This window comes from Falco rusticolus, chromosome 8 (assembly GCF_015220075.1).
Source record: "Falco rusticolus isolate bFalRus1 chromosome 8, bFalRus1.pri, whole genome shotgun sequence".
Classification (NCBI taxonomy): Eukaryota; Metazoa; Chordata; class Aves; order Falconiformes; family Falconidae; genus Falco; species Falco rusticolus.
In genome coordinates, this window is record NC_051194.1 from 42458132 (window position 1) to 42483250 (window position 25119).

The following is a 25119-nucleotide window of genomic DNA, read 5'->3' on the forward strand; positions in this document are numbered from 1 at the left end:
TCCGATAATAAATTTTTTTCAAAATTCCAGAACTAATACAGAAGATACTTATATAACTCACTCTCAACTTCAAATTATTACTCATATTCTATAGGTATACATGTGTGTGTGTATTTTTATATATACATATGGATGTATGTACTTATATAGACACATACATACATATACATGAATCCTTAATGTTAAATTAATTTTTAAGAACAGAAATTACCAAAATTTAACAAACCATGACAAAATCAATAGCCATATATCGAAAAGAAGCAGAGGACTAGAAAGATAACTAAGTTTAGAATGTTTTCTTACACAATTTGTTCAACCTGCACATGCCTGACATATAACAATGTTTCAATTCAGTTTCAGAAATAATAGATAGGGTTATACATTTAAGAATCAAAAGCTGTGTTTGTTACACACGTAATTTTCTTCTGTCAATCTTGAAATTTTTACAAAGACTGTTTACTTGAATCTTTTTAAATTCACCTGCATTGATTGATTGATGCAGTAACTTTTAAATAGAAGATCACTAATTGTAACAGTTACAGTTGAATTGTATCAGCTACAGTTCAGTCACAATACAAAATTACCCTTTACTCCAAAGCAAGTACAAGGGGTGCTTTCAGCACTAAGGGGCAGTTATTGCAAAATCAAAGAGAGAATTAATAGGGGGTCTTTCAATTTAACAGCAGAAATTTAATACACAGAGATCCATACATACTTTTTTTCAGGACTTAAAAAACTTCCTCATACTATGTTAATAAATACACATTAAGGTGTTATTATTTTTATAATTTCTTAAATTACAACAATAAAACATGGGAGATGTTTACATTCCCAAACATTTCTTTTATAACCTTTAAACAGCATTGCAGACTAAGTTAAAAAATATGCAGCCTTTTTTGATCGGTTTGCAAGTGATTCAAGTAACGTCTACTGAACAGCACCGTTTTTTGTTGAAACAGCTAAAACTTAAGTCTTATCTAGAAAAGGATGGCAGCATAAAACCAAGTATGTAAATACAGTTACACATTTTTAAATTCTTAGTGCATGTCAAAACACAAAAGCTCTTTTCCCACTCTCCTTTAAACTGGCATGTATGGCTTGCTGTGAGATGTACCTGATCTAGTCTGGAGATTGGTGTGCTACCTATGGTGGAAGCGTACTGTTTTGAAAAGAATTGTTACTAGGAAAGCAGTAGAACATTTCTTTTCCATGGCTACATTCCTGGGGATGCAAGATAGTCAAAACAAACCCAACTGTCATCACTAGCACACCGACAGCAAGAATCAGGCAGGATATGAGGTTATCTGAATGGTTCCATCGCTCTTTGGACAGCCTTAGATAACACGCTGTTGGGATGATAAAAACAAGTGGGGTAGCACTCAGAACTCCCTGTGCGTGGGAAACAACAATAGAAAAAACCTTCATAAGTGTGTATATTTACATGTGAAGAACAAAAACCTAAATTTTAAATGGTTGTGATTAGATTGATGCAACAGTAAAGCCAGATAATAGAGGCCTATTCCAGTGCTGCTATATGGAAAATTTTTTTCAAAGTCACAAATAACTTGCAAAAATATCTGTAAAACTACTTGAAATAATTCATATTTATTTAAATGCTTTTGCTTTGCTGATACAGAATAATATTTTAAATTGCAAGTACTATTACATCTGATTACCGGAAGTTTCACAGCTTCAGAAGTACAGTAACAGCCCAAACACAATAGTTCTGCAATACTGTAACTGACCTAAAATATTTAAAATCATTCCATGTAGGAGTCTAGATCTAATACTGCCTTACAAAAGTGGAAACACTGTATAGCAATTCAAAGAATTCTGATCAATTTTTATATTTACGACCTGATTTAGGTTGAGTTCCCTATAAAAGCAAAGCTCCCTTTGAGAGTAGAACTTCCCTTCCTACTAAAGATTCAGCTCCTCTTTAAACACTCTTATAGACAGGGTCAGATAAAAAGCACCTGCTTAAATGCTTTTTACAGTAAAGCCACTGCAGATTAACATATGAGTTACACACCAAAGGAGAGCATTTTTATGCAGAAATTTTGAATGTTTACTTTGTCACATACTTAAAAAACACTATGTTTCAACTTAATTATGGTGAGGTAAAATCCAGCTTACTGAATCTCTTTGCATTATTGTTTGTACAAACAGCCTGCTAACAGTGATCAGTACAGACATCAAAAATAGGTACATGCACGAAGTATCTTCTTCATAAAAAACGAAACTCTTAAGTACGTGAAGCAACACAAACTAGGATCCCAGTAAAAGAATAGCACAGCAAAATCCATGGACCCTTGATTCCCCTATGACTGAACAGTTTCCCTGGGGAATTACCACAGGGCAAACACAATGGCTTGTGCTTTGTTTAAAAAATGAGAAAGCAATGAAAATGTAAGCGAGTCAATGAAACAGCAGCAAATGCCACCTTGGTAAAGAGCCAAAAGGCAGCTCTTCTGCTGGACAGAAAGCCTGCTGAGACACAGATAATCTTTCTTTCATGTGTAAAGACTCTGCCTATTCATTTTTCTCTACTGATGGATATTGAAACTGAACAATCCTTCTGAGTGCAACAATTACGTACAATAAATACTTACAGCTGTATTGTCAAATTCTCTTTTAAAAAGGAATAAAAACAACCCCACAAGAAAGGAGCTACCCACTGAAATGTCTGGCTAGCAACTTCTATTTGCAACTGAGTCAAGCTCAAGCTATCAGCTTGATTATTGAGCAATTGCTTAGGCATCTCTGGGTAAAAATATTGTAAGGATGGAATGTGTGTTTTTGAGTGATTATTTTAAAACAATTCAATTCCAAATAGGAATCACACATAACTTATTAATGCTAGAAAGACTCACTGGCAGTTCTCTAGCGTAAATTTATTCTTAACATATTATAACATATAATAGATGTAAAACACATATATGTATTTAGACATATATGGGCAGACATGGTTAATTAGGTCAATTATACCAGTATTCAGACATTTGGCCAGAATAGGCATGTGTGTATGCGTGCACACATTTAAATACTTTTATGGGTATATGTATATACACAGGTGAATTTTCTGCACTTGTAATGTAAAACAGAGGGAAAAAAAGATGGGGAAAAAAAGTTGCCAACAGATGCCAAGAAGGTGGCAAAAATTTTAATCGAAACATGCATCCTGACCAAACTAATAGGGATATTGTTTATTTTCAGCCAGTTATAATTTGAAAAGGATTCACTTAGAAGAAACTATGTAGGTAGTTATTTTAAATAGAGGGTAATTGGATAGCTTATCTGAATATTCAGACCTGTTCTATAACATTAGTACTAAATCACTGCTATAAAATCACTCATTACTGCTCAGTTAGCAGATAAGCTGTACTGCAGATCAAAACAGCGTACATGTATCATAATGTGCATGCAAGTTCCTGTATCACATAGCATAAGGACCAACTCATTCCATTTTGTTCCATCAGTAAGCATATAATATATGGCTCAAAACTGTCAGTGAATGCATGGACAGGGATATAAAGAGGCAATTCTAAAATATTTCTATAAAGAAGCAAAGACTGCCCTTAAAAAACTTTCTCCACCTTCTAACTTTTATATCCTGGAGTACATTTCTACACGTTCTCTATTTATCAAAAATAGCTGACTTGAAATGGAAGGTAAATTGTTAAGACAATGTTTATAATAAATGTGGATTGGATTATTATTTTTGTTAACATTTCCTCACATTAAATATACTTTCTGTGTGAAAATCCACTGACTTCATCTGGTAAGCCTGCTTTGCTAACTAGCAGCCTAGGACTCAAGTAGACCACGTGGCGATTCCAGCCAACAAAAAAGCTACATAAATGTGTTAAAACTGGTCCAAAGCAGCGAGTGCCTTGTGTGGTCTGCCTGGTAAGCTCCATCTCTGCTATGAAGCAATACCAGACACAGAAATATTTACTGGCAAACAAAGCAGTCTCCTCCTAAAAATCATACACTCAGGTTATGAAATTACTTAGTTTTGCTCCCTAGTTAAGTCCAAAGCAGGGAAAAATTCCAGTTACTGTCTCTGTGGTCTCACTACTACTAGTTTGTTCTTTCTTCCCCCCGCCTATTTTTTGCCCCTTTGGCACAAGGCAGTCATTAGGATCTGCCCCAGTGTTTATTAAAGTGCCACCTTCATCAGAAGCGGGGAGTAGAAAAAGAAATGCCAGATTCAGTCCTAGAGTACAGAAAGGATGAGTATTTTAGTGATTTCCACTGCAGTTTTAATACATTTGGTAAGTCATAGCCACTTGCCAAATCTCCAGAACTGTTCTAAAAGCCCTCCCCAACCACAGGGACTTTACCTCCTAAACTTCCTTTCTTTTAATTATCCGATTTTGAAACAGTGAATAATCCCTTTTTTCCCCTACTAACATTTCCACTGATTACTCTGTTGAATTATGCAAGATTTTCAATAGAGCTGTGAATTTTTCAGAGTTCTGTTTTACAAAAAAGTGATTTATTAAATAAAAGAGTATACAGGTTCACTTACATTCAGCTCTAAAACTATTCCAAGGCATTCATATACTAATGATACACCAGTCGCCACAGCAATGATAACTACTGTCACAACAACATGGAAAACTGTTGAGAGGTTCCCATGGAAAAACACATTGGCAATCACCTGAAACAGAACCACAATTTTAAAACTTGATTTTGCTCTGTATGTTAACAAACAGCTTATTCTAAGTCATTCACAAACTAAAAGAATGGATGAGAGTATGCTGAACTTTACCTCTCTTGCTTCAATAATGCATCTTTACCCACTTCCAAAAATAATTAACAAAAAGCATTACTAAAACTGCAGAACACTTGCAAAACTGACTTAGTTACACCTGCAGAATTTAGGGTATGCTTACTTTCTTCTCATTTGCCCACTACAAAATAAAAGCCGATTACAAGTTTTTACTGAACAGATGGATCTCCTTAGATGGAGATACTTTAAAAAGCAAACTAGTAAGCATGATAAATATGCTATTTTCAGTTATTCTCAACATAAAAACAACAGTGGCATTTAAGCAAAACTTGGAATTTTAAGCATCCCTGACATTATTAATTATTAACATAATATTGGATAATGTTATGATAAATGTAATACAGTGTATGTTGCCAGAGTCTAAACATTACAAGTATTGCATGTAGCAGGGTAGGATATGCTGATGTTTACTACAGATCAACCATTTACTTCAGCTACAGTATATATTAATAATGTGAGAAAATTATTAATATATATCAACATTGTTAAAGGGAGAATGTAATACTTACCTCTCTAGTCACAAAACATTCAAGGGGGAAGGTGAGAATTACAGTAACTCCATAACAAAACCTTCCAAATGTAGCAAGGTTGTCATCTCTACAGTAGTTTTCAAATATATCTCCTGAGGCACAGCAAAATATCAATTAGTTTGAACTTCATGTCATTTGACTATTTACAAACTGAAGGATAATTTACTGGAGTAATCGAGAGTTTCTGATCCCTCTCCTGACATATATCAAGAAACTGTAGTTACAGTCACAAATTGCATCTAGCTTTATCCTGCTACTAGCAGTGTTTTTATTTCAAGTAGTGTTTATCTTTAAAAAAAAATATTTTAATATATAGACATTAGTTTGTCATCTGTTACCTTCCCCTTAGCACAGATTTTTATGAGATGCTGGTGTTTGTTGAAACAAATGTGACGGATTCAGAAAGAAAGCTTACATGTAAAAGATCTATTTCCTTTATAAATGTAATTCCTAAGAACAACAACAATTACACAAGGAAGACCAGGGAATTCCTCTGCAGAACTGCATTTCACTGATAGTATCAAATCATAGCTGGTAAGCTGCAGCGGAGAATTTCAAATATTCTGACCCTGAAAGCCCATTAAAAGCTTACAGATTGTTACCTAGCAAATCTTCTTACCTCTAACAACAAAAGCATTGGTAGAGAATTCTAATTATCATCTTGCTTAGCCTTTACCACAAAGAATCTGGAATAATGATCTCTGAGGCACAAGAAGACACTACAAGACAGCGATCAGATCTTTTCTAATTTACTATACTGTCTTATGATTTACTACTTTCAGGATGACTATGGCACTGAAGAAGCAATTATGGTGTACTTCAGAGAAAGCAAGCAAAAAATTTTGACAGGGAGAAAGAAGGTAAGATAGACCCTGCTTCCAGTAGTCATACACTGAGGGATAGCTGTAGTCAGACCTTTCTATAGTTGAAATATCTCAGCCAGTTTGCACTTGGTCTACCTACAGTTGCACCTAGGTCAGTGACTTATTCTGCATAAAGAGCACTGGAGGCAGGAAGAGGCCAGATCAAGCAGTAACACCCATCCTACAGTTCCTCTGTTCTCAACCACATCCTGCTGCGCATCAGGAAAGAAAGAAGCTTGGAAGCCTTCTCCTACAATTTGGAACAGAACTATTAAATAACAGAAAATCTGCTTGTTTATGAAATGTGTATTTTTCCTGAAGAAGCTAATGCACTAACCAAATCTATGCCTCGTTCTTTTATGCACCTTTTCCACTTCAACAAAATGATGTTAAATAGTATGATGTAACATTGATTATATATTTTTATACACATATGTATATTCATATACCCACAGAGGTGACAGTAGGATTAGTTACAGCAGAAAAGCTGTTGTAAAGATAGGAAACACCTCTAAGTCAGAGCTAGGATACTGTGTTAGCACAGACAGGAAAAGATAAAAAAGAATGTACAGAAATATATGCCGGGCACCCTGCAGAAAAATCAAGGCAATTTTTGTTCTTACTGCTCTCTCCTAGTGGACCATGTGGCTAAATTATGGATATTTAGTCCTCAGAAGTATTTTAATTATGGAAGTATTCAAAGGGGACTTTCACTGGTGAGGCTTACACTTGGGACTCTGACACCTATTAACATTTTGCTGACATCTTTGTACCCCATTTTGGTTGTTAGGTAACTATAAAAAATGTCTTAACTATTTTTGTCCAAACATAGTATGATTTTGGTATTTTTAGAGTCACTAATTAACAACGAAAGTCAGACAGAAAGGTAGAAATGTAAGGATTACAGCAAGCACCAAAATTGAGGGGTCAAGCAGTTTACCTTCTGTGTATCCTGTAAAAGTCATATATCCACATGCAGCAAACACAATGCTGATAATAACAGCAAGTGAGACAGACACATGTGTGACTTGAGACCAGTTATTTAATGTGGGTTCTTCCAGAGACCCATATATTAAAAAGCTGTTATGGTTGCAGATGAATGCTGAAACACACATGACAGTTAAAGCAGATGTATGAATTCATGCATATAAGCATATAAAATACATTTACAGAATGTGTATTCCAAGGTAGGAGAGATACAGCACAGTGTGAATCCACTCATTAAACACAAACTAACCCCGAATGAGTGCAATGATAAATGGCTTCAATTTTTACTTAGTTATTTGATTTGATGAAGGTTTATATTCATCCTAGGATGATTTTGACTACCTTACAATGCCACACCATTTCTCACCTTCCACACCTCTGTCCCACCTCTGTTTTCTCTTCCTGCTCTTCTATTTCTTAAGAACACAACAGCAGTTCTGAGATTATTTTTTTATTATTATTTTTTTCCCAAAAAACTCCAGAGCCATTTGCTACTTTCAGACATCCTATGACATCCATTTTAGGCAGCAGCAAGCATTAGGAGGCCTTAGATCGTCACAGCAATAACAAGAATATACCAGATCCTGCAGGCAAGAACATATTTTAGAATGAGTGTGCCCAGGTGACCAAGAAGGCCAAGAGCATCCTGGCTTGTATCCAAAACAGTGCGGCCAGTGGGACAAGGGAAGTGATTGTCCCCCTGTACTCGGCACTGGTGAGGCTGCACCTCAAACACTGTTCATTTTTAGGCTTCTCACTGCAAGACAGATATTGAGGTGCTGGAGCGTGTTGAGATAAGGGCAACAAAGCTGGCAAAGGGTCCGAAGAAAAAGCTTTATGAGGAGCGGCTGAGGGAACTGGGGTTGTTTAGCCTGGAGAAAAGAAGGCTCAGGGGGGACCCTATTGCTCTCTGCAACTGCCTGCGAGGAGGCAGTAGGCAGGTGGGGGTCGGCCTCTTCTCCCACGTAACAAGCCACTGGACAAGAGGAAATGGCCTCAAGTTGCACCAGCAGAGGTTTAGATTGGATATTAGGAAACATTTCTTCACTGAAAGGGTTGTCAAGCATTGGAACAGGCTGCCCAGGGAGGTGGTGGAATCACCATCCCTGGAGGTATCTAAAAACATGTAGATGGAGTACTTAGGGACACGGTTCAGTGGAGGACTTGTCAGTCCTGGGTTAATGGTTGGACTTGGTGATCTTACAGGTCTTTTCCAACCTAAACGATTCTATGGTAGTGGAGGCAAGATGACACTCGAATGGTTCACTGTGAGAAATGGGAAGCAACAGGCACTCTCTAGTGAACATATACATTGCAGTCAAAGATTTTTCTGTTAAAGGTTAGCCAAGAGAACGCAGAATGATCACAGCCTCCTCAGTTTATCAATTAGACTAACCCTATTAGTGTAAGTGTTTTAAGACGACCTGGATTCACATGTCACACCGCTGTCTGCTACGGTGGCAACAGCCTCTAGGGCAGGATGGTCAATAAATTAATGTAAATGACTCAAACTCAACTTCATTTTTTTTCTGGAACAGCTTAACATTAATATAAAAAATTACAATTGAAAATATGCAACTTGTAGGTCCAATATATTATATAAAGTAATTTCTTACAGTTGATCCGAGTATTAAAAATACCAAAAAAGTTACTTACCGAATGACATCACCCCAACAGCTTGTACTGCATTTGATTTTGCAAATATCCATGCATTTTCTGATTTGGGTCTAAAACAGACATTTGTTTTAATAGATTATCCTCTTTTCAAGTATCAGTTATTAAAAATAACCTAAAATACTATGCCGTAATACAGGACTGCCAGTCAGATCTCCAGAACTCTCTGAAGTAGGCCACAGTGTCCATCAACAATAAGATGAAACTAGGGAGATACCCTTCTCACCCCCCTTGTTTAAGTATTTCTGCAATCAGTTTTTACAGCTAAAAATGTCAGTCTGTTTCAGTTTTGTAAATAAACTCTTCAAGTCATATACCAAGAAACAGCAACAAGGAAGGTAAAAGCTGTTACTGATTCCGACTAAGGTTATCTCAACCCAAAATCTCTTCTGACTAGAGGCAGTTTCTTCCTTTGAGCTTACACATGTGATCCATGCAGTCTAGAGATACTTTTTTCCTAGGCTACGAATTAAGCGAGGCAGTTTGCCCTTCTTTACACCTGTCCCACCTATTCCTCATAGTAAAGGGATTCTGTTAGTTCCCAAAGTGATAAAGTGTAAGTATATGGAGACTTCTATAATCAGGCACAAGTGTAGCATCCCCCACATCTGCTCCTCTAAGATATGCACACAATTTTGGACGTCAGGTAATCGTAATTCTTAGAGGAGGCCCACAGAAAACAGTCAGCAAACTTTGTTAAAAACCATTTGATGCATAAACTTCCTCTCTGAATAAAGAGCCAAAATAAAGGAAAGGAGAAGAACACAAAACAGCTTTTTCCAGAACTACAAGTTGCTAAAACTATGAAATGAAATTCATAAGCCAGTTCAATGTTTTATTTGCAATACTGAAGCACAAAGAACAGTACAGAGAAACCTATTCGCAAAAAGTTGGCTGCTCCTAAGTTTCTGTTTTTATTTAGAGGGAAAGCTGCTGCCACCTGAGGCCTTAGCTGCTATTTTCCTACTGCCCTAGAAAGTAGTGTGGCACGCACGCCAGTTCTGTGAAGTTCTGAATGTCAGCTTTGTCTCTCCCTCTATCTGGTGATAACTAGCCCGTTTTGACAGCTGTAGTGGTATATGCCATGCTAGGTTCCATTACTTCCAAATGTTTAAACTCCTTCCTTAGAGGAGGAAAAAAAGAAAAAACCCGAAAGATATTGCTGTTTCCCCTTTCAGAACTCATAGATTACTATTTCTTGAGAGCTCAAATAGTCAATCCTTCCTTTTCCATATTAAAACTCCCAGATTTATAGTATCTAATTCATATTCAGTTCAGACTTGGAGCACCTTTTCAGCTCTTAAACTGTAGTTGCTAAGCTTAACTTTGAAGTACACAGAACCTGAGCATCAAATTTAAGCTCATTTTTTTTGTCCTTGTCCCTATTTAGTTTGACCTACATTCTTCTTAGCAACTCTTAGGGGAAGATTTTAACTGCTCCTCATAGAAGAACAGCGGTAGCTGTGAATATCCATGAATGACAAAAACAGCCAGCTTACTGCTCCCTGCTCAGTGTACAAAACAAGGCTACGCCTGCATGAACACAAAGTCTTTTTCATGCTGGAGAAGAAGTAGATGAAATGCAACGGAAGTGAACAGAAGAAATACATTTCTGATACAAAATGCACTTATTGACAGCTGTACTATCATATATAGTAGAAGCTGTAACACAAAGCAAAAGCTGAGAGGTAATGGAAGTGTGATTCTTGGAACAAAAATAATAAAAAGATTGAACAAGAAAAAAACATCCTAAGGGAGATCGCAGACAGGAAAAGGTCTCAGCTGAAAGACAACAGCAAGACAGACTGACAATAAGAACTCTCCATAGGAAGGTAATCAAGCCTAGTGATGAAGACAGCCTGGAGGTTAAAAAAGTAAGATTCTACTCAGTCTTCAGAATACTTAAGGGAAAGTATAGCATAATAAACATGCTAGTGAGTTTTAAAAAGTTTTGAAAATATTTGTGTTTATCTACATAAGAACAAGGGGAAATGAAAAGAACAAATGAACCAGGCAAACATTGAGCTTCCCTAACAGGGTAAAAGGCATTTCACATCCAGATCATGAGTAAGAGATGGGCAAATCTGGCAGTCTAAAAAGCATATCTTCTACTTCTTGTAAAATATTTCTTAAGATCCGTACTATCAAAAATCTCTTCTGTCATTTATGTAGAAATGCTGCCAAATATAATACAGCAGAGTGCATCAGAAGTGAAATATCTTTAAGGAGGGCAAGAGAAATATGCATCCCTGATCTCAACCCAGCTGGCAGGTAGGAAACACTGACTGAAAAAAGAAGCTTTTTTTCTAGAGAGAAAGCAAAGTCATATGTCTGACAGGGGAGCTAGGTGCAAACTGGCGGTTATCAAAATAATCCAGGAACACATGGCAGATTAATTCGAGTTTAATTCAATGATTTAGACAGGAAATTAATTGTAAAATTTCAATTAAATTCTATTCAAAGGTAAAATAGCTTTTTAGTTTTTGTTTAAACTTTAAAAATCTAAAGATACTGAAAAAGTTTATAGATGCTGAATATAACATCAATCAACATAACTAAAAGAAAATGAGTAATGCTCTCATCAGCCTTGAATTTTATATTAATCAAAGCCATCTTGGTTGTCAAGGAACACAGACAAGACAAAGCTGTATGTCAGTCCCACTTAGTAACAACTGTTTTAACTCCTCTTTATTCCTTAATGAACTACTTAGCAGTTCCATAAATATATGGTAGCTTAGTTTTATTTTTTAATTTCATCACACATTATGTTTATCTCTGCTTACTACTGGATTATTTATATGAAGGAAAGAATCAACTTTCTACTTTAAAGTTATTTTCCTGAACCCTTGGTTTTTCATCCCTGTGATCAGCTGCCAGTTGAGTAATTCTCACATCCTATTTATGTGTAGCAGATGCTCTTGAAGTTTTTCCTAGAGATTTATGTATTATGCAGACACTGGCATCGTGACATTCTTTCCAAAAGAACACCAAATTAAAACGATCCAATTTTATAAGCTACGTAAAATATTGCTTTTTACAGAAGTGAATGTTAATCTTTGAAGCACAAAGTTATTTTATGCGATATTAACATACTGCACATTTAAAGTTTGAGATAATTCTAACTCATTGGTTTTGATCACAGTAGAAAAATACCCAGCTATAAGCAGGTGGAAATAAAGTAAAGAATGGATCATCAAAATGTACTTTTATCCAACATCTTAAAACTCTGGGTCCAGAATACTAGATTTTATCTGCAGGTTCATTATGTCCTTCAGGCAACAATAATCATATGGATGATATTAATTGAAAGCAAAATTGGAGGGGGAAAAAAAAAAAAAAGTACTTCAGTTTCATATTTGTCATAACAGGCAATAATTTAAATCAAGTAATCACTCATCATAAATACATTTTTTTTATTCTTGAGCACTAATAAGAAAATAACATTCCTATAATGTCCCTGGAAAACCTGCTCCACTCCCAAAGCAACTAAAAAAAAAAACCAAAACAAAAATGCAACACTCCAAAGACTTTCAATTGCTGTTTTTCAGCCTACAGTTTCAAGTACATCAAATCATATAAAAATAGTAATAATGTTGTTGTTTCACTGATGGGCTACCACATCACAGAAGGTTTCTAAGAGAGATAACATTCTCTGTTGTCCAAATAATAGATAGAGTTTTCAACTAGAACATGCATTGCATTTAAGTAAAACAACAGTTTTATCATTCCCAGATAACCTTCTTGCACCTCTCAAAGGGAAGCAAACTTCACTTTGAAAAATCTGAAGGTAAGTAAAAGCTGATTACTAGCCAGGGAGTAATTATCAAAGCGAATAGATTTCCAAACGGGATTCCAGTGGTACCTGACCTGAGTCCAACACTTTTGAATGTATTCAGCAGTAACTTGAATGATGGAACAAAAAGTAAGAAGCATCCTCAACAGAAAGTATGAAATGTGCAGTTCATACAATCATGCTAGAGAACAGGGTGAAAATAGAAAAATCATTGGTTGGTAAATGGAGAAATCATCTAATAAAGCAGTATTCAATTCTGTAATGACAAATCCTACAGTTATGCTGGGGGAAAAAGGCTTCACGAGAACAGGGCAGGGGAACAACAAGCAAAAAAAAAAACAACCCCAAACACACACCCAACTTCATGAGAACAGAGTAAAAAGAAAGGAAAAATTGCCAGCTCACTGTTGTGCAGAGAAGGGCTTGGTGCTTCACTTAGACTGCAAACTCAAGGCATGTCTACAATGTCATGCTACTTTTGAGAGAGGCAAACATCGGCAATCCCCAAAAGAGGACATATAAGATACATCAATCTTTCTTCTCTGCTCCTCAATGTGAATACCACAGGCAGCTGGGGCACCACGATCTCACTTTCATTTGCAGAGAACTTAAGGCAGCCATTGGGAATGATCATTAGTACAGGAAATGACAAAGAAACACTAAAGGAACTGTGTGTGTTCAGTCTATAAAAAGGATCACCAAAGGGGATCAAAGATACAGCTCTTTAATGTTGTTTTTTCAATAATTTGAAAAAGAATGAACAATTTGCTGTCCACATCCACTGTGGTTATGCCAAGAAGCAACCAACACCAAATGCAGTAAGAGACACATATAGGAAGAATTCATAAGAAAAGGCTTGTTAAGAACTGGAATGGAAAAATCACTGAATTGCCAAGAACAAACTAGATAATCAGCTGTCATCAATGACAAGCACACAATCCATTCTGCTGTGCAACAATGGTAGGGATTAAGTATTCTCTCTGGCCCATCAAGTCTTTATCTAGGATTGTACAAATTATTTTCCTATACAATAGATCTGAGAACTGAACTTCATAACCATGATTTTTTTAAAATCTCCTTGAAAACCTCCAATTCTACTCTTTTAATAAAGATTCACAATAAATTTATTTAGTTGTTTTATTTGATATAATACTGTGATGTGACCCATATGAAAATAATCAGTGTTCTTCATTTTTACTGAAAAAAAAAAAAAAAAGAGATGGCAGAGCATTATACCATTAACAAAATATTAGAAGGTTTTTAATACTTGAAAGTATATGTCTATTTCTAACTGTAAAATACAAATAGTAAAAATAGACATTGATAGACTGTGAGAAAAAAAAATCTGATTAACAACTTGCTAGATGCATTTTTTAAAACAGTAAGTGTGAAGGCAGAAATGGAAGTCTCTAAAGAATTAAGTAAAACCAAGAATCACTCAAACCTCAACATTATGTCTTGTAAGAAAAAATAAAACTACGCATTCCATATTTTTCAGTGCTCCACAGCTGTTGAGAAGAAATGTTACCATAGTAACAAGGTCATCAGTAACCATTATATATAGCTTCTTCATTTTTTGACAGGGAATTTTGTGACTATTCTTTCAAATACCCCTTTAACACACAGCATCAGAAAGATGGTGGGGGGATGCCCCACACTGTTTCAAGTGCATCGTTTTATGGATGATAGGCAATATTATCTGGTACAACTTTAGAAACTACTATTCTACCCATCTTCCTAGCATTAAACATTAATACCCTGCAATTAACCCACATATCTTACCAGTAAGACAAATGAACGATCGTGCGTAACACTGCTAAAACAGTCATGGCAGAAGAATTCACTGCTTACAGAAACATTAGAAATACTATATAAAACTGTCCCAATAAATAAAAAAGCACATTCAGAAACAGTTTGTTGTCTTTATTAATATACATATATATAAAATTATTTAAATTATAAGGACAAATGCAAACTTTCTAGGCCATTAAAGAAAGATAATAGATTCATAGCACTTTCTTGCCATATAATTATAAAAATCTTGCCACAACACACACTCATTTATACTAAATTGTCTAGAACACTCCAATGTCCAACGTTAAATACTGCTTTCAGAGTATGAGTGCTGGAAAACAGTTTTGCATGCTTATATTGTTGCTTTCTCAAATGACAGAATAAAGTTTTTATTATTGTGTTCTCTTTTTTAATGCCATTATTTGTATTCATTTTTATTATATTAATATATGAACAAAATGAGAAGTATTACTAAGATACTATCTATTTTAAGATTGTAAATTATAGGCCATCTGACAATAACGGAAAAAAGTAAATATTTCTCAAAAGACAGACAACCTCACATGCCCATTCCAGAGCCAATTATTCTACAGTTTTTCTGAATTTATGTGCAATACAGGAAAAATAAAAAAGATAAAGTGTTTTAGCAGTTCATTTTGTATTACTGTTAATACAGATTTATTCTTTCAATTATCTATCTCTCCCAAAACAGCCATGTTCCAAAACTATGCAGATATATGTAACAGTGAAATAACATTACATACAATCAAAAATTCACTTTGTGGCAATTGCAAGAGTACTCACACTTGTGGACTGAATGTTACTGTTCTCACCATCACAATACACAGGATGACAATGGTTAAAATCAAAGAAATAAGAGATATCTGTAAAGGTAAAAACACAGCTTCATTCAGTAAGCTGCTGAAAGGTTGTCCTCTTAGCAGCATAATCTATGTGGTTTTTTTTAAAGAATAATTAACAAACAAGTACAGTTCTAAATATCACATAAAATATTTATAATTAGAAAGCTTGTGTATTTCATCATCTTTTAATTTGTTGCTCTTTTTAAGTAACCAGCCAATTCCAACTATTTCTCTAATTTTAAGTGATATTCCCATCTAAATATTTCTAATTAATAGTGCTCAGCATTTCAAGATCAGGCCTATAGCACCCAGTGCTTTACAATATGTGAGTTCTACTAGCAGTACATGGATAAAATCCAGTGATGCATAGGGAGGCAAGAGTTTTGCTTAAACTATTCCAAGTTTTCTCAATATTTCTTGGGGCAGAAGTCAGTCTGAACTTCTAAAATACTTAAGATGCTCTAGCCAAATGTATTCAGTTCAAATATATTAAGTTATGACTAGCACTTTTTTTCTAACGGCATACACAAAAATAAACAAAAAATCAAATACTATTGATTTACCTTTCCCAGTTTTGCTATGTCTCGATATAAAGATATAGGCAAGGTAAAGATGATGGTGGTAAGAAGAATTATGAAGTGACGGTCAGTAAGCACATTATCTGGTCCAACTAAAGCACAAAAAAAAATTACGTCTCTTAGAGACTAACATGAGGAACAGATTAGTTACATTTGAAAGGCTAGGAGTAACAATCTCTGATGTTGACCAGGCTTTTATCCCCTTTACTCAAGCCAATTAACACTGAAATAAAGACTAGGCATTAACTAACCTTGAGGAAGCCATACACAGCATGTGCATAGTCACAAGAATTCTACAGATTCAAACCAAATGCATAACATAGGGGATATATCATACCAAACTTTGAAAGTCTGGCATTTCTACATATAGATTAGTATTAATTTCCTTCATCGTGCCTGGTCCATGTTGGCAGACTGCAAGTAAAATATCCTAGTACTACTTTCTGCCATTTACTCTTGAGGATTTTTTGACACTGTGTGTTGACATCAATTACTGTGCTGTTGAAGATAAGCAAATTCTTAAAGAACGATCCTAAAATAAGTTAATTTTGAGGCTTCTTTTGAGCACCTCCTTTCTTGCTGTCAGCTGGCTTCTACTTGTAAAATACAGATTACCATGTGAAGGCAACAATGTCATAATATTCCCTGCAATCAGTAGCATTTATTTGTACAACCAGTGTTTTTTTCAAGCCAATTACAACTTAAACCAAAACATGTCAGTTCCAGTCAGGCCACCAGGAACCATGGGCTTGAATGAAAGCTTGCTGAGTAATTATGGCTGGGAAGTGACTGCCAACTGACATGGCAAGTCTGTGTTCAGTTCCCTCTGTTCTGTGGGAGATGGTAACACTTTCCCCACTTCCTTCCAGGCAGGCATTCTACTGGCCAGGTGAAAAGATGTGTCATGCTGCTGGTTCCTGCTATTACTTAAGTCATACTTCATATAAATTATTAGATATTCACTGTCACTATCAACCTGATCAGGTATGCACAGAACAACAGTGTGACAGTTAAAACTGCATCCACACCTTGTAGGCTTCACCTGCTGAAAATTATAGTCCACCTGTGGAAATCAAACAGTTCATCCACATACGAATTTCCATATCACTGCAGACACTTCTTTTAATTCTATTCCCCAGTGAAGAATCTTTTAACTTAGCTGGCTTTGTGCTAAAGTAGATGGCAAAACTACACACAAATTGCTCCACTGATTCTGCTGTGAAAACTTACAGCAAAGGAAGTGTCCAAGTGCATGAGTTAAAGAGCTCAAAAAGCCACACCTGCTTTTGTAGTATCTAAGAGAATTGAAAGTTACATATGTAGTTCATGACCAACTATTACAGATATGCCTAAGTAAGCATTAAACTCATTATATTATTTGCAAGTCATCCAGTATTATTCACTAAAGTGCTGTTTCAGTAGTCAAATGATTATTATAGGAAAAAGCTAAAAAAGATGACAAAATATGATGACCTTGAAAATATACCACTGTGGAAGACGCCTTCTATTTGCTTAGTATTTCATCAAAGCATGTGGTTTCTTCACTGACACTGAGTCCAATGATAACCAAGGTCTAGGAGTCATAGTTTTCATTTGAGAAAGACTTATTAAAAAAACACCAAACACCACACCAAAAAAACCCCCACTCATACAGATAGGCTTCAAGTCCTTAACTTACTATATTGAAGTGTAATTTAGAAGCAAAGTAACAGGTAAGCCCTAAATACTTAGGCTATACTGCTATCCAATACATTTTCCCCATTCTGAATTTTTTAAATGCATCTTACCTCCAGGAATTCTCTGAAAAACTTTAGTTAAAGTGTCTCCTGTTATTATGTTGTAACTGATCATAGCTAAGAAAATAATTTATTTGTTAGTACAAGTCAAATACGAAATATCAACATTTTATACACATTTTGTAGACTTCAGGATTATATACCACTGTCCCTCTTGTACAAATTCTGGATAGCACCAACAACTTCTGTTTCAGGTTTAAAACAAAACAATAATAAAAAAAAAATCTCTAGCACCCCAACCCACCTTTTTAAAAAAAAACACAGGTTCAACCTACACAAGCCTAACAAGCAAGGCTGTTGTGCTGACTTGCCATATAACCTTACTCCCAAAGAGGAAATCTAAGCTTCTAAACACTGTTTGTTTATAACAGCAATTCTTTGCCAGTTTATTTTCAAATTCTTGTTTCTATTTAGTAAAGCTCCAGTGTTAGTCTAATAATCGGTCCTGCGAATAAATGCACAGAACTTCCTAGCTCATGTAAAGTCAGCAAACCTTCAAACCAGAAGAAAGGAATTAAAACCAGAATAAGATATCAGATATGCACTTCCATTCTTTCCACTCATTAACAAAAACTGTGGCCTTAACATTCATACTTCATTCTTATCTTAATCTACACTACAAGTGTGTATATACACATACACAAAATACATTTATATACTCATGGTCTTCACCATTTAGACAACATATATATAGGTACTGACCTTAAATAATGCATAAATAGTCACTGTTATGAAATCGTAAGTCATAAACACTACGTATAGAAATAAATTCAAGTACGTACATAGGCATAACTAGTTCCTTGGTAAGGACCGAGATCTTTACAATTCTTTTCCATATTCTCTATGAAGTAGTAAGTACGCTCTTTTTTGAGCCGATATGTGTAAAATCGTTGCCTGCGGTAACAGTAACTTGACTCCCTTAAAAAATCTCAGCTACCTGTAATCAATTCAGGCTGATTATTCCCAAAGTAGGAGTTTTGATCTGTGAATGTGGTCACCAAGTCCAGCCTCTTGGCATATCAAGCAACCAGTACCTGCAGCCCCATGTGTGAAAATATCAAGCTTATTTAAGATTTGATTTAATTATGCTACTACTGTAGGAAACAGATTCAGAATATCACTTTGTTTTAAAACTTCCAGTCCAATTGCTGCCTAGATTATACCTGTTCTTTTACTATTTCTTCTTCAAAGAGGTCTTGAGTGCCCAATTTCCTAGTAGCTCATTGGATATGAGGCTGAATTAATGCTTCTGAAAAGCAATGACAGCACATAATAGTCAATCAACTTCTGATCAGTGGCTTCTCCAATCACAGTAATACTATATCTTTGGAAAAATATTAATTCAATATACTCCTAAAGTCACATTTTCCTTTTGATTCAGGCACATTAACTTTGTGCTCTGCTACTCATTCTACAAAAGAATCTGCCCTTTGCTATTTCTCATGGCTGCTTTTGTCATTAATTTTCAAGTGTGTGATCATGAATCTCTTTGCTATCATATTTCAGTTCATTTCTATTATGCTGGTACTCCATCTCATTGAATTCTTCCTCAGTTATTCAGAACCTACCAAGTAATTTTTAGTTGTTTTTTCTTTTTTTTTTGAAAGCAGAAAGGGGCATATACAGAATATTCTTTACAGAGTTCTTAATATTTAACCAGTGAATGAATAAGATAATGTGAAAAAGCTTGTTATTTATAAAACTTAATCATCTGTATTTTATGTGATCTTACCAATAAATGGATATAAAAATTGAAGAGTTGAAAGAACTAGATAACCTACAAGACCATATGTTTTTCTGACCAGCTCTTGATAGGTGTTGGTACTGGAGAGGTTTCCTCCTTTGATCAGTAATATAATGGAATAATCTGTTAAAATATAAAATTACTGTTAAAGACAGCATGAACTGACTTGTAGTTGGTTCATAGTTGGTTAAAAAAAAAATAAATCTTTAAAAAGGAAAAGAGTGGCATTGGGAAGAACAAGGATGAAAAAAAAAATTCTCAGAAGGGATCCCAGTCCACCAAACCCAGGAGTTATAGGTTCATACTGGAAGGAAATTGCAGCTTTCCCAATTAAGGACAGCAGAATCAGACTGATTTTCATTGGTTTCCGGTATGGCCAAAGGGAATAGGAACTGTAACAAGCACCAAAAAAGGAAAATTAAATTAATAACACAGAGCTCCTGAATGATTGGAGCATTTTATTTTATCCTGAAGGGGGGTAAACTGCAAGGGACTACCTATGTCATGGTACTAGAACTCTCAATCACTTTTCTCAGCTATATATTTAAGTTTGTGAAAGGTAAAGCCTGGTTAATATTTTATGTCTTTTCCACTGTTAACAATAAAAATATTATAAATATTTTAATGGAATACTTTTAAAATAAAACATGTAAAAAGTGATTTAACTGGAAAACTATGAAGCAACGTGCCTTGAGACAGAGCTGATATCACAGGCAGAATTAGTCCCAGATTGGGCTTCAAATTTTATGGAGAACAGTTCTGAGATATTGGTGTTACATCAGGCTATGCTTTAGTATTCATTTAAGCACCATTGGATTTTCCAGTCCAGATTAGTTACAGCACAGAATTTATTACCTTAGTGCAGATGTCTTGCCAGAGAGTAGCTAGACCTCATCTATTCCTCATCTGGCTTTCACTTAGCTTGTAATCTATGCTGCGATAGGAACAGTTCTTTTCTGTGAACATTATCAGTGTTCTTCTGGGAATGACTATAATTATGAAATTTCCACAGCCTTTCCAAAGGAGATTTCTACCATTTGTTAATATCAAAGCCAATCCAGAGATTCCCATGAGCATATGCAATTTTTACACTATATAAACTTGCTTACGCTATAATTGGGAGCAGACAAAACCAGAAATACATAATTGTTCATTATCAATTATGCTGCATACCGAGCTGATCTTGAGCAAGAAATATTAGGTCTTTGTAGCAGGGGATCTTAGACCCAATAAACTTGAAAAATATTTATTGTTAAATGACCTAAAATTGTATTTGTCTGTCAATCTAGGACTATATACAGTAAAAGTTAAAAACATCCCCCAAAAGGAAAAGCAGTAAGAATTCGCCAAGTATTCAGTAAAAACTACACAAAATAACTACTAATGTTTCATACTTAGCCTGCACTTTAAAGGCTACCAGTCAAAAAGTTGTAACTATAGTTATAACTTGCTTGTGCAAGATATATTGAGCCACATCTTTAACATAATAAAACGCTGAGTTAAATTCACAGGTTGTAACCCTATGGCTATGAAGTCTTCAAAACATTTAGAAATGCAAAGGACAAATCAGATTTCCTACAGAAAAGTAACTGAAATTTCTGAGCTATGTTTAAGATACAATTTCTTTAATGTATTCCGCCATCAGCCATAGAGAAAATTTTCCATTCATAAGGAACATATTCTTTAAGTCATATGACTCTCCAGTCAAACTTCAATGACTTAGACAAAGCCTTAAACGATATTTTAAGCAATGAAAAGCATCCACTGCTGCTCTGCATACAAGTAACAGAATATGTACCATTCATATTGACTTGGTTTGTTATTTTAAGACTTGAATCCACAGAGTCTTTACCAAAATTCTCCTTTGATGCCAATGGATTCGCTTACATTTAAGTTTATTTACCATGTGATTTCAAAACTTTTCCCTTTTTGAAGGTAAAACCATTCATTTTTTTTAAATGAATTATAATTAAGTAAAATATTCAAAGTCATAGTACAACCAAAGGTTTTAATTCTGTGGTATATTAAAAAAAAAAGTGGTATACAACCCACCATAGGATCAGCCTCTTAATTAGGATAAAAACAGTGGACTACAGCAGATGATTGAGGCACAAATGAGAGCTGTTTTTCCAAATGTCACCTTGACCTAGTCTAAGTAACTAGGCTTTATGAGAATAAAAGCACACAAAAAGCAGCTTTGTATGTTGTACAGTGTAATTATCTACTGCTATTAATCTACTCAAGGGATTAGTGAGGTAAGGAAAAAATTGTCATTTTTATTGTCATAGATATACTTGTTTCAGGTATTGTTAAGCTCAAGATCAGCTGAACATTGCAAGACTAGCTTTCACTTTACAACAGAAACTGCTTTTAGAGTACCTGTGATATAGGCAACCCCAAATAAAAGCAGTACTCCTAGTGGAAAACCAGCTTCCTTCATTGAATATGGCAGTCCTGTAAGTAAGAAAAGAAAAGATTATAGAAGAATCTTTGCAAATACTTATTTGTGACAACCAAAATAAAGAATTCAGATTAAAAAAAATTATCAAATCTTCCAAATTGGACCAGCGTGCTTAATAACCTCAGAAAGATCACTTTCAGTGAAGAAACTGTTGCCCAGGTGTGAAGTTCAGCCCGCATCTGTCCAATCAGTTCTCTGCGGTCATTATGGCAAAGAGTATGTAGGGTATTTATCATTGTGAGACATAATCTCAGCTGACACCTGTGCATTTTTGCATAGTAAGCAAATAGAGAAAAATCTTTAGAAACAGCAGCAGAAAGTAAGACAACAGTGTTATTCTCCACACTGGATAGTCATGCATGTATAAACAAGGCTGCACACAAGATAGTGAAGAAAGGTATGTTTACCTATAATCCCTGATCCTATGATAGAGTTGATAATGTTGAATCCAGCTGATGCCAGATCACTGTTTCCTCCTTTATTCCTGGGTTTCCTAAGGAGGGCTGTTTGGTCATCTGTATCTACCTATTTCAGAAAGACAATGATAACATTATACATGAGAAAATAGGTGAGGACAAGTATTTTACACATAGCCTATTCAAGATCAAAAAAAAATTGTCGTAGACTGAGATTTGTAGTTATTTTGATAACTAAATCCCATTTTTTTCCCAGTAAGAAATGAAAGGGATGTTAGGCATCTAATTCCTGTATGTCTGACCCATAATCTGTCATGAATTCTTCTCTGAAAAAATTAAGTGGAAGGGCAGAAATGTATACAAACTCAGAGGCAGGCTGTTAAACAAAGAACTTTTTAGTTATGTTCCAAAGGCAGACATGTGATTCAAGTATTTTTGAAATATTTTAGGTAATATGACTGATAAGTAAACACAGACCTCTGAATCAGGGGAATGAAATAAATTTCAAGAGTTACTACTAAAGTATGCCAACATCTGATGATGCTCTAATTTAAGGTTTTATTCAGCATTTTAAATATTTCTGTCACCCAATGGTTTAGCTCATTATGAATAGTTAATAACACTATGAAATTGGTTAATCCCAGAAATTTTCTGTGGGAAGGTCTGGTACAAACCAAAATTCAAAGCACAATTTGTAGCCAGTAGCTTCAAAAATTAAAGTTTTATCTGCAAAAAGCATTTCTTCATAAGCATGCCATGGCCCTCTCCTCAGGTCACCACTCTGCTGTCAGAGAACATTTTAGAATCATTCATTAGCAGGCCAGTATTTTAAATCAAGTCATATAATTCAAAAGAGGAACACGCATTTAATGAAAAAAATGCTTGCCTGTGTTCGACCAAAGCAAAACATTGTGTACTTACCATGAAAATAAAGAAACTATTTCATAGATGCAGGAGCCTACTTAAAATATATAGCAGGTATTAGAAACTCGGATGCTTGTCACTACTACTCCTAGAAAAAAAATTAAATGACTGATAAATCTAAGTCATCTGTAGATAGTGGTATAAGCTGACAAGCGTAAGTGCTTTAAAGAGGGCTACATATTTAAGGAGAACCTTTAATCCTTAAGCAGTACTAACATTATAAGCCTAATAGTGGGTCAGATCAAAGGCCAGTATAGCCTGGTATGCCATTTTTGAGTGGCCATGGAAAGCACCTAGGAAGAGTTTAAGAACATGAAAAATAGTTAGCAAAATAGTTAGCAAATAATTTTCCTGTCCCAGCTTTCAGCAGTTTGCATACCCCAGAATTCCCAAAGCAGTTATGTTCTTGGTGCATCACATCCCTTAATAGATTGCTCCTTAAATTTGCCCCTTTTTTGAAATCATGTACGTTTTTTAAGCTTCTACACTATCATATGGTAAAGAATGCCACATCTTAATTATACATTGTATGTAGAGACAGGTACTCTTCTTTGTTCTGAATCTACCATTAAATATTTCCACCTGGTGTCCCAAATTTTTTTATCATCACAGACAAACCAACCACCATTTCCTACTTACCTTCTCCATATCACATGCAATTTCATACATAACATTCTCCCTCAGCTGTTTCTTATCTAGACTTACAGGTGCCATGTTTTATTTCACTACTGATTTGAGCATCACTGTCATTCTCTCCTGAAATTTTAATCCTCTCTGCTACTTGCAGCACAGTACATGTGAAATTGCACTGAGCTAGAACAGCCCAATTCCCTCTTTCCAGTTGTTACAAGAAAATGAACACAATGTGCATTTTACAGCCTGAAGACTCTGTTATGAACCCTGGTCCTTTTCCCATTTGGAAGAGACGTTTGAATTGGCAAAAAGGATGAGAAAGGGCAACAGAATTCATGACACAGGTGAAACGGCTCCTGTGCGAAGACTGGCCCGAAGACGGAGGTAACACCTGCTGGGAGGCCTGCCAGGGACAGCGTGCCAGGTGGCGGCGATGGTGAACAGGACGGGTTTGTGCCTGGCCAGGTGCTCTCCCAGCGATGGGATGCAGCCCGTGAGGTGGCCTGGGTGGCCACCATCGCACTGACAGCGGCAGGCTCACCAGGAAACAGGGTGCTCAAGTTCTGGTCTTCAAGCAACACCGAATTTTAGCTGTGCCAAGCAGCCACAGTTCCCCTACCGCACGAGAACAGGGCCCCTCAGGTTGCGTTTTTCTTCCCTGCGTGGTACCTGCGAGTCTTTCTTTCTCATACGAATTGCGGGCGAAAATGAACGGAGATGAAAGCGCTATGGCTGCTGCCAGCGCAGCCGGGCCGAGGCGCCGGGCCGGGCGCTTCCCGCGGCTGGTGGCTACAAAGCCCGACAAAACCGGCCACGGCGCCCCCGAGCGCTGCCCAACGTCCCGCAGAAAGTAAAGGCGAGTCAGGTGTGTGCTGGCGGGCTCGCTGGGCTGCGGAGAGCCCCTCGCCTCCCCCGTCCCTGCCGCCGCCGATCCCAGCCCCGGTACCTGGTGAGCAGCGGCCGTCCCGACGCGCTCCATCGTCAGCTGCCGCGGAGGGGGCGCTGCCCTCCGCTCCGCTGCGCTGCCGCGGGCCGCCTCCGCTGCCTGAGCCCCGGGAGATGCCCGGGAGTGAGCGGAGAGGCGCGGCGGGCGGGCGAGGAGCGGTGGCAGCGGGGCCGCGGCGCGGGCTCCTCGCGGGCGCGCTCGGAAAGGTCCCGCCGCGCTCCCGCGGGTTTTGCCCCGGCCTGAGCCTGCAGCCCGCGCCCGCCTGCGCCCCGCCCGCCCGCGCCGCCGGCGGGGCCCGCAGCCTCGGGGCCAGGCGCCG

At 36.5% G+C, this 25119-nt stretch overlaps 1 protein-coding gene across 1 annotated transcript; it reads right to left on the reverse strand.

Annotated features, from left to right (window-relative positions):
* SLC38A11 (solute carrier family 38 member 11) lies at positions 1 to 25055 on the reverse strand. The gene is made up of 12 exons (XM_037398695.1): positions 24801 to 25055; positions 22289 to 22406; positions 21800 to 21874; positions 19409 to 19543; positions 17668 to 17733; positions 15866 to 15972; positions 15244 to 15323; positions 8835 to 8905; positions 7132 to 7293; positions 5308 to 5420; positions 4535 to 4666; positions 1 to 1389 (listed from the first exon to the last, which is right to left on the reverse strand). Exons 1-12 carry the CDS (start codon positions 24831 to 24833, stop codon positions 1144 to 1146), a joined length of 1338 nt encoding a protein of 445 aa, XP_037254592.1. The 5' UTR covers positions 24834 to 25055; the 3' UTR covers positions 1 to 1143.
* Between the last annotated feature and the right edge of the window lie 64 nt (positions 25056 to 25119).

Coding starts and splice junctions, on each gene's coding strand:
- SLC38A11 (XM_037398695.1), bottom strand. CDS start 24,833: ATGGAGCGCGTCGGGACGGCCGCTGCTCACCAG. Junction 21,875..22,288: donor CATAGGATCAGGGATTATAG/GTAAACATACCT, acceptor TCTTACTTACAG/GACTGCCATATTCAATGAAG. Junction 19,544..21,799: donor TGGGGTTGCCTATATCACAG/GTACTCTAAAAG, acceptor ATATTTTAACAG/ATTATTCCATTATATTACTG.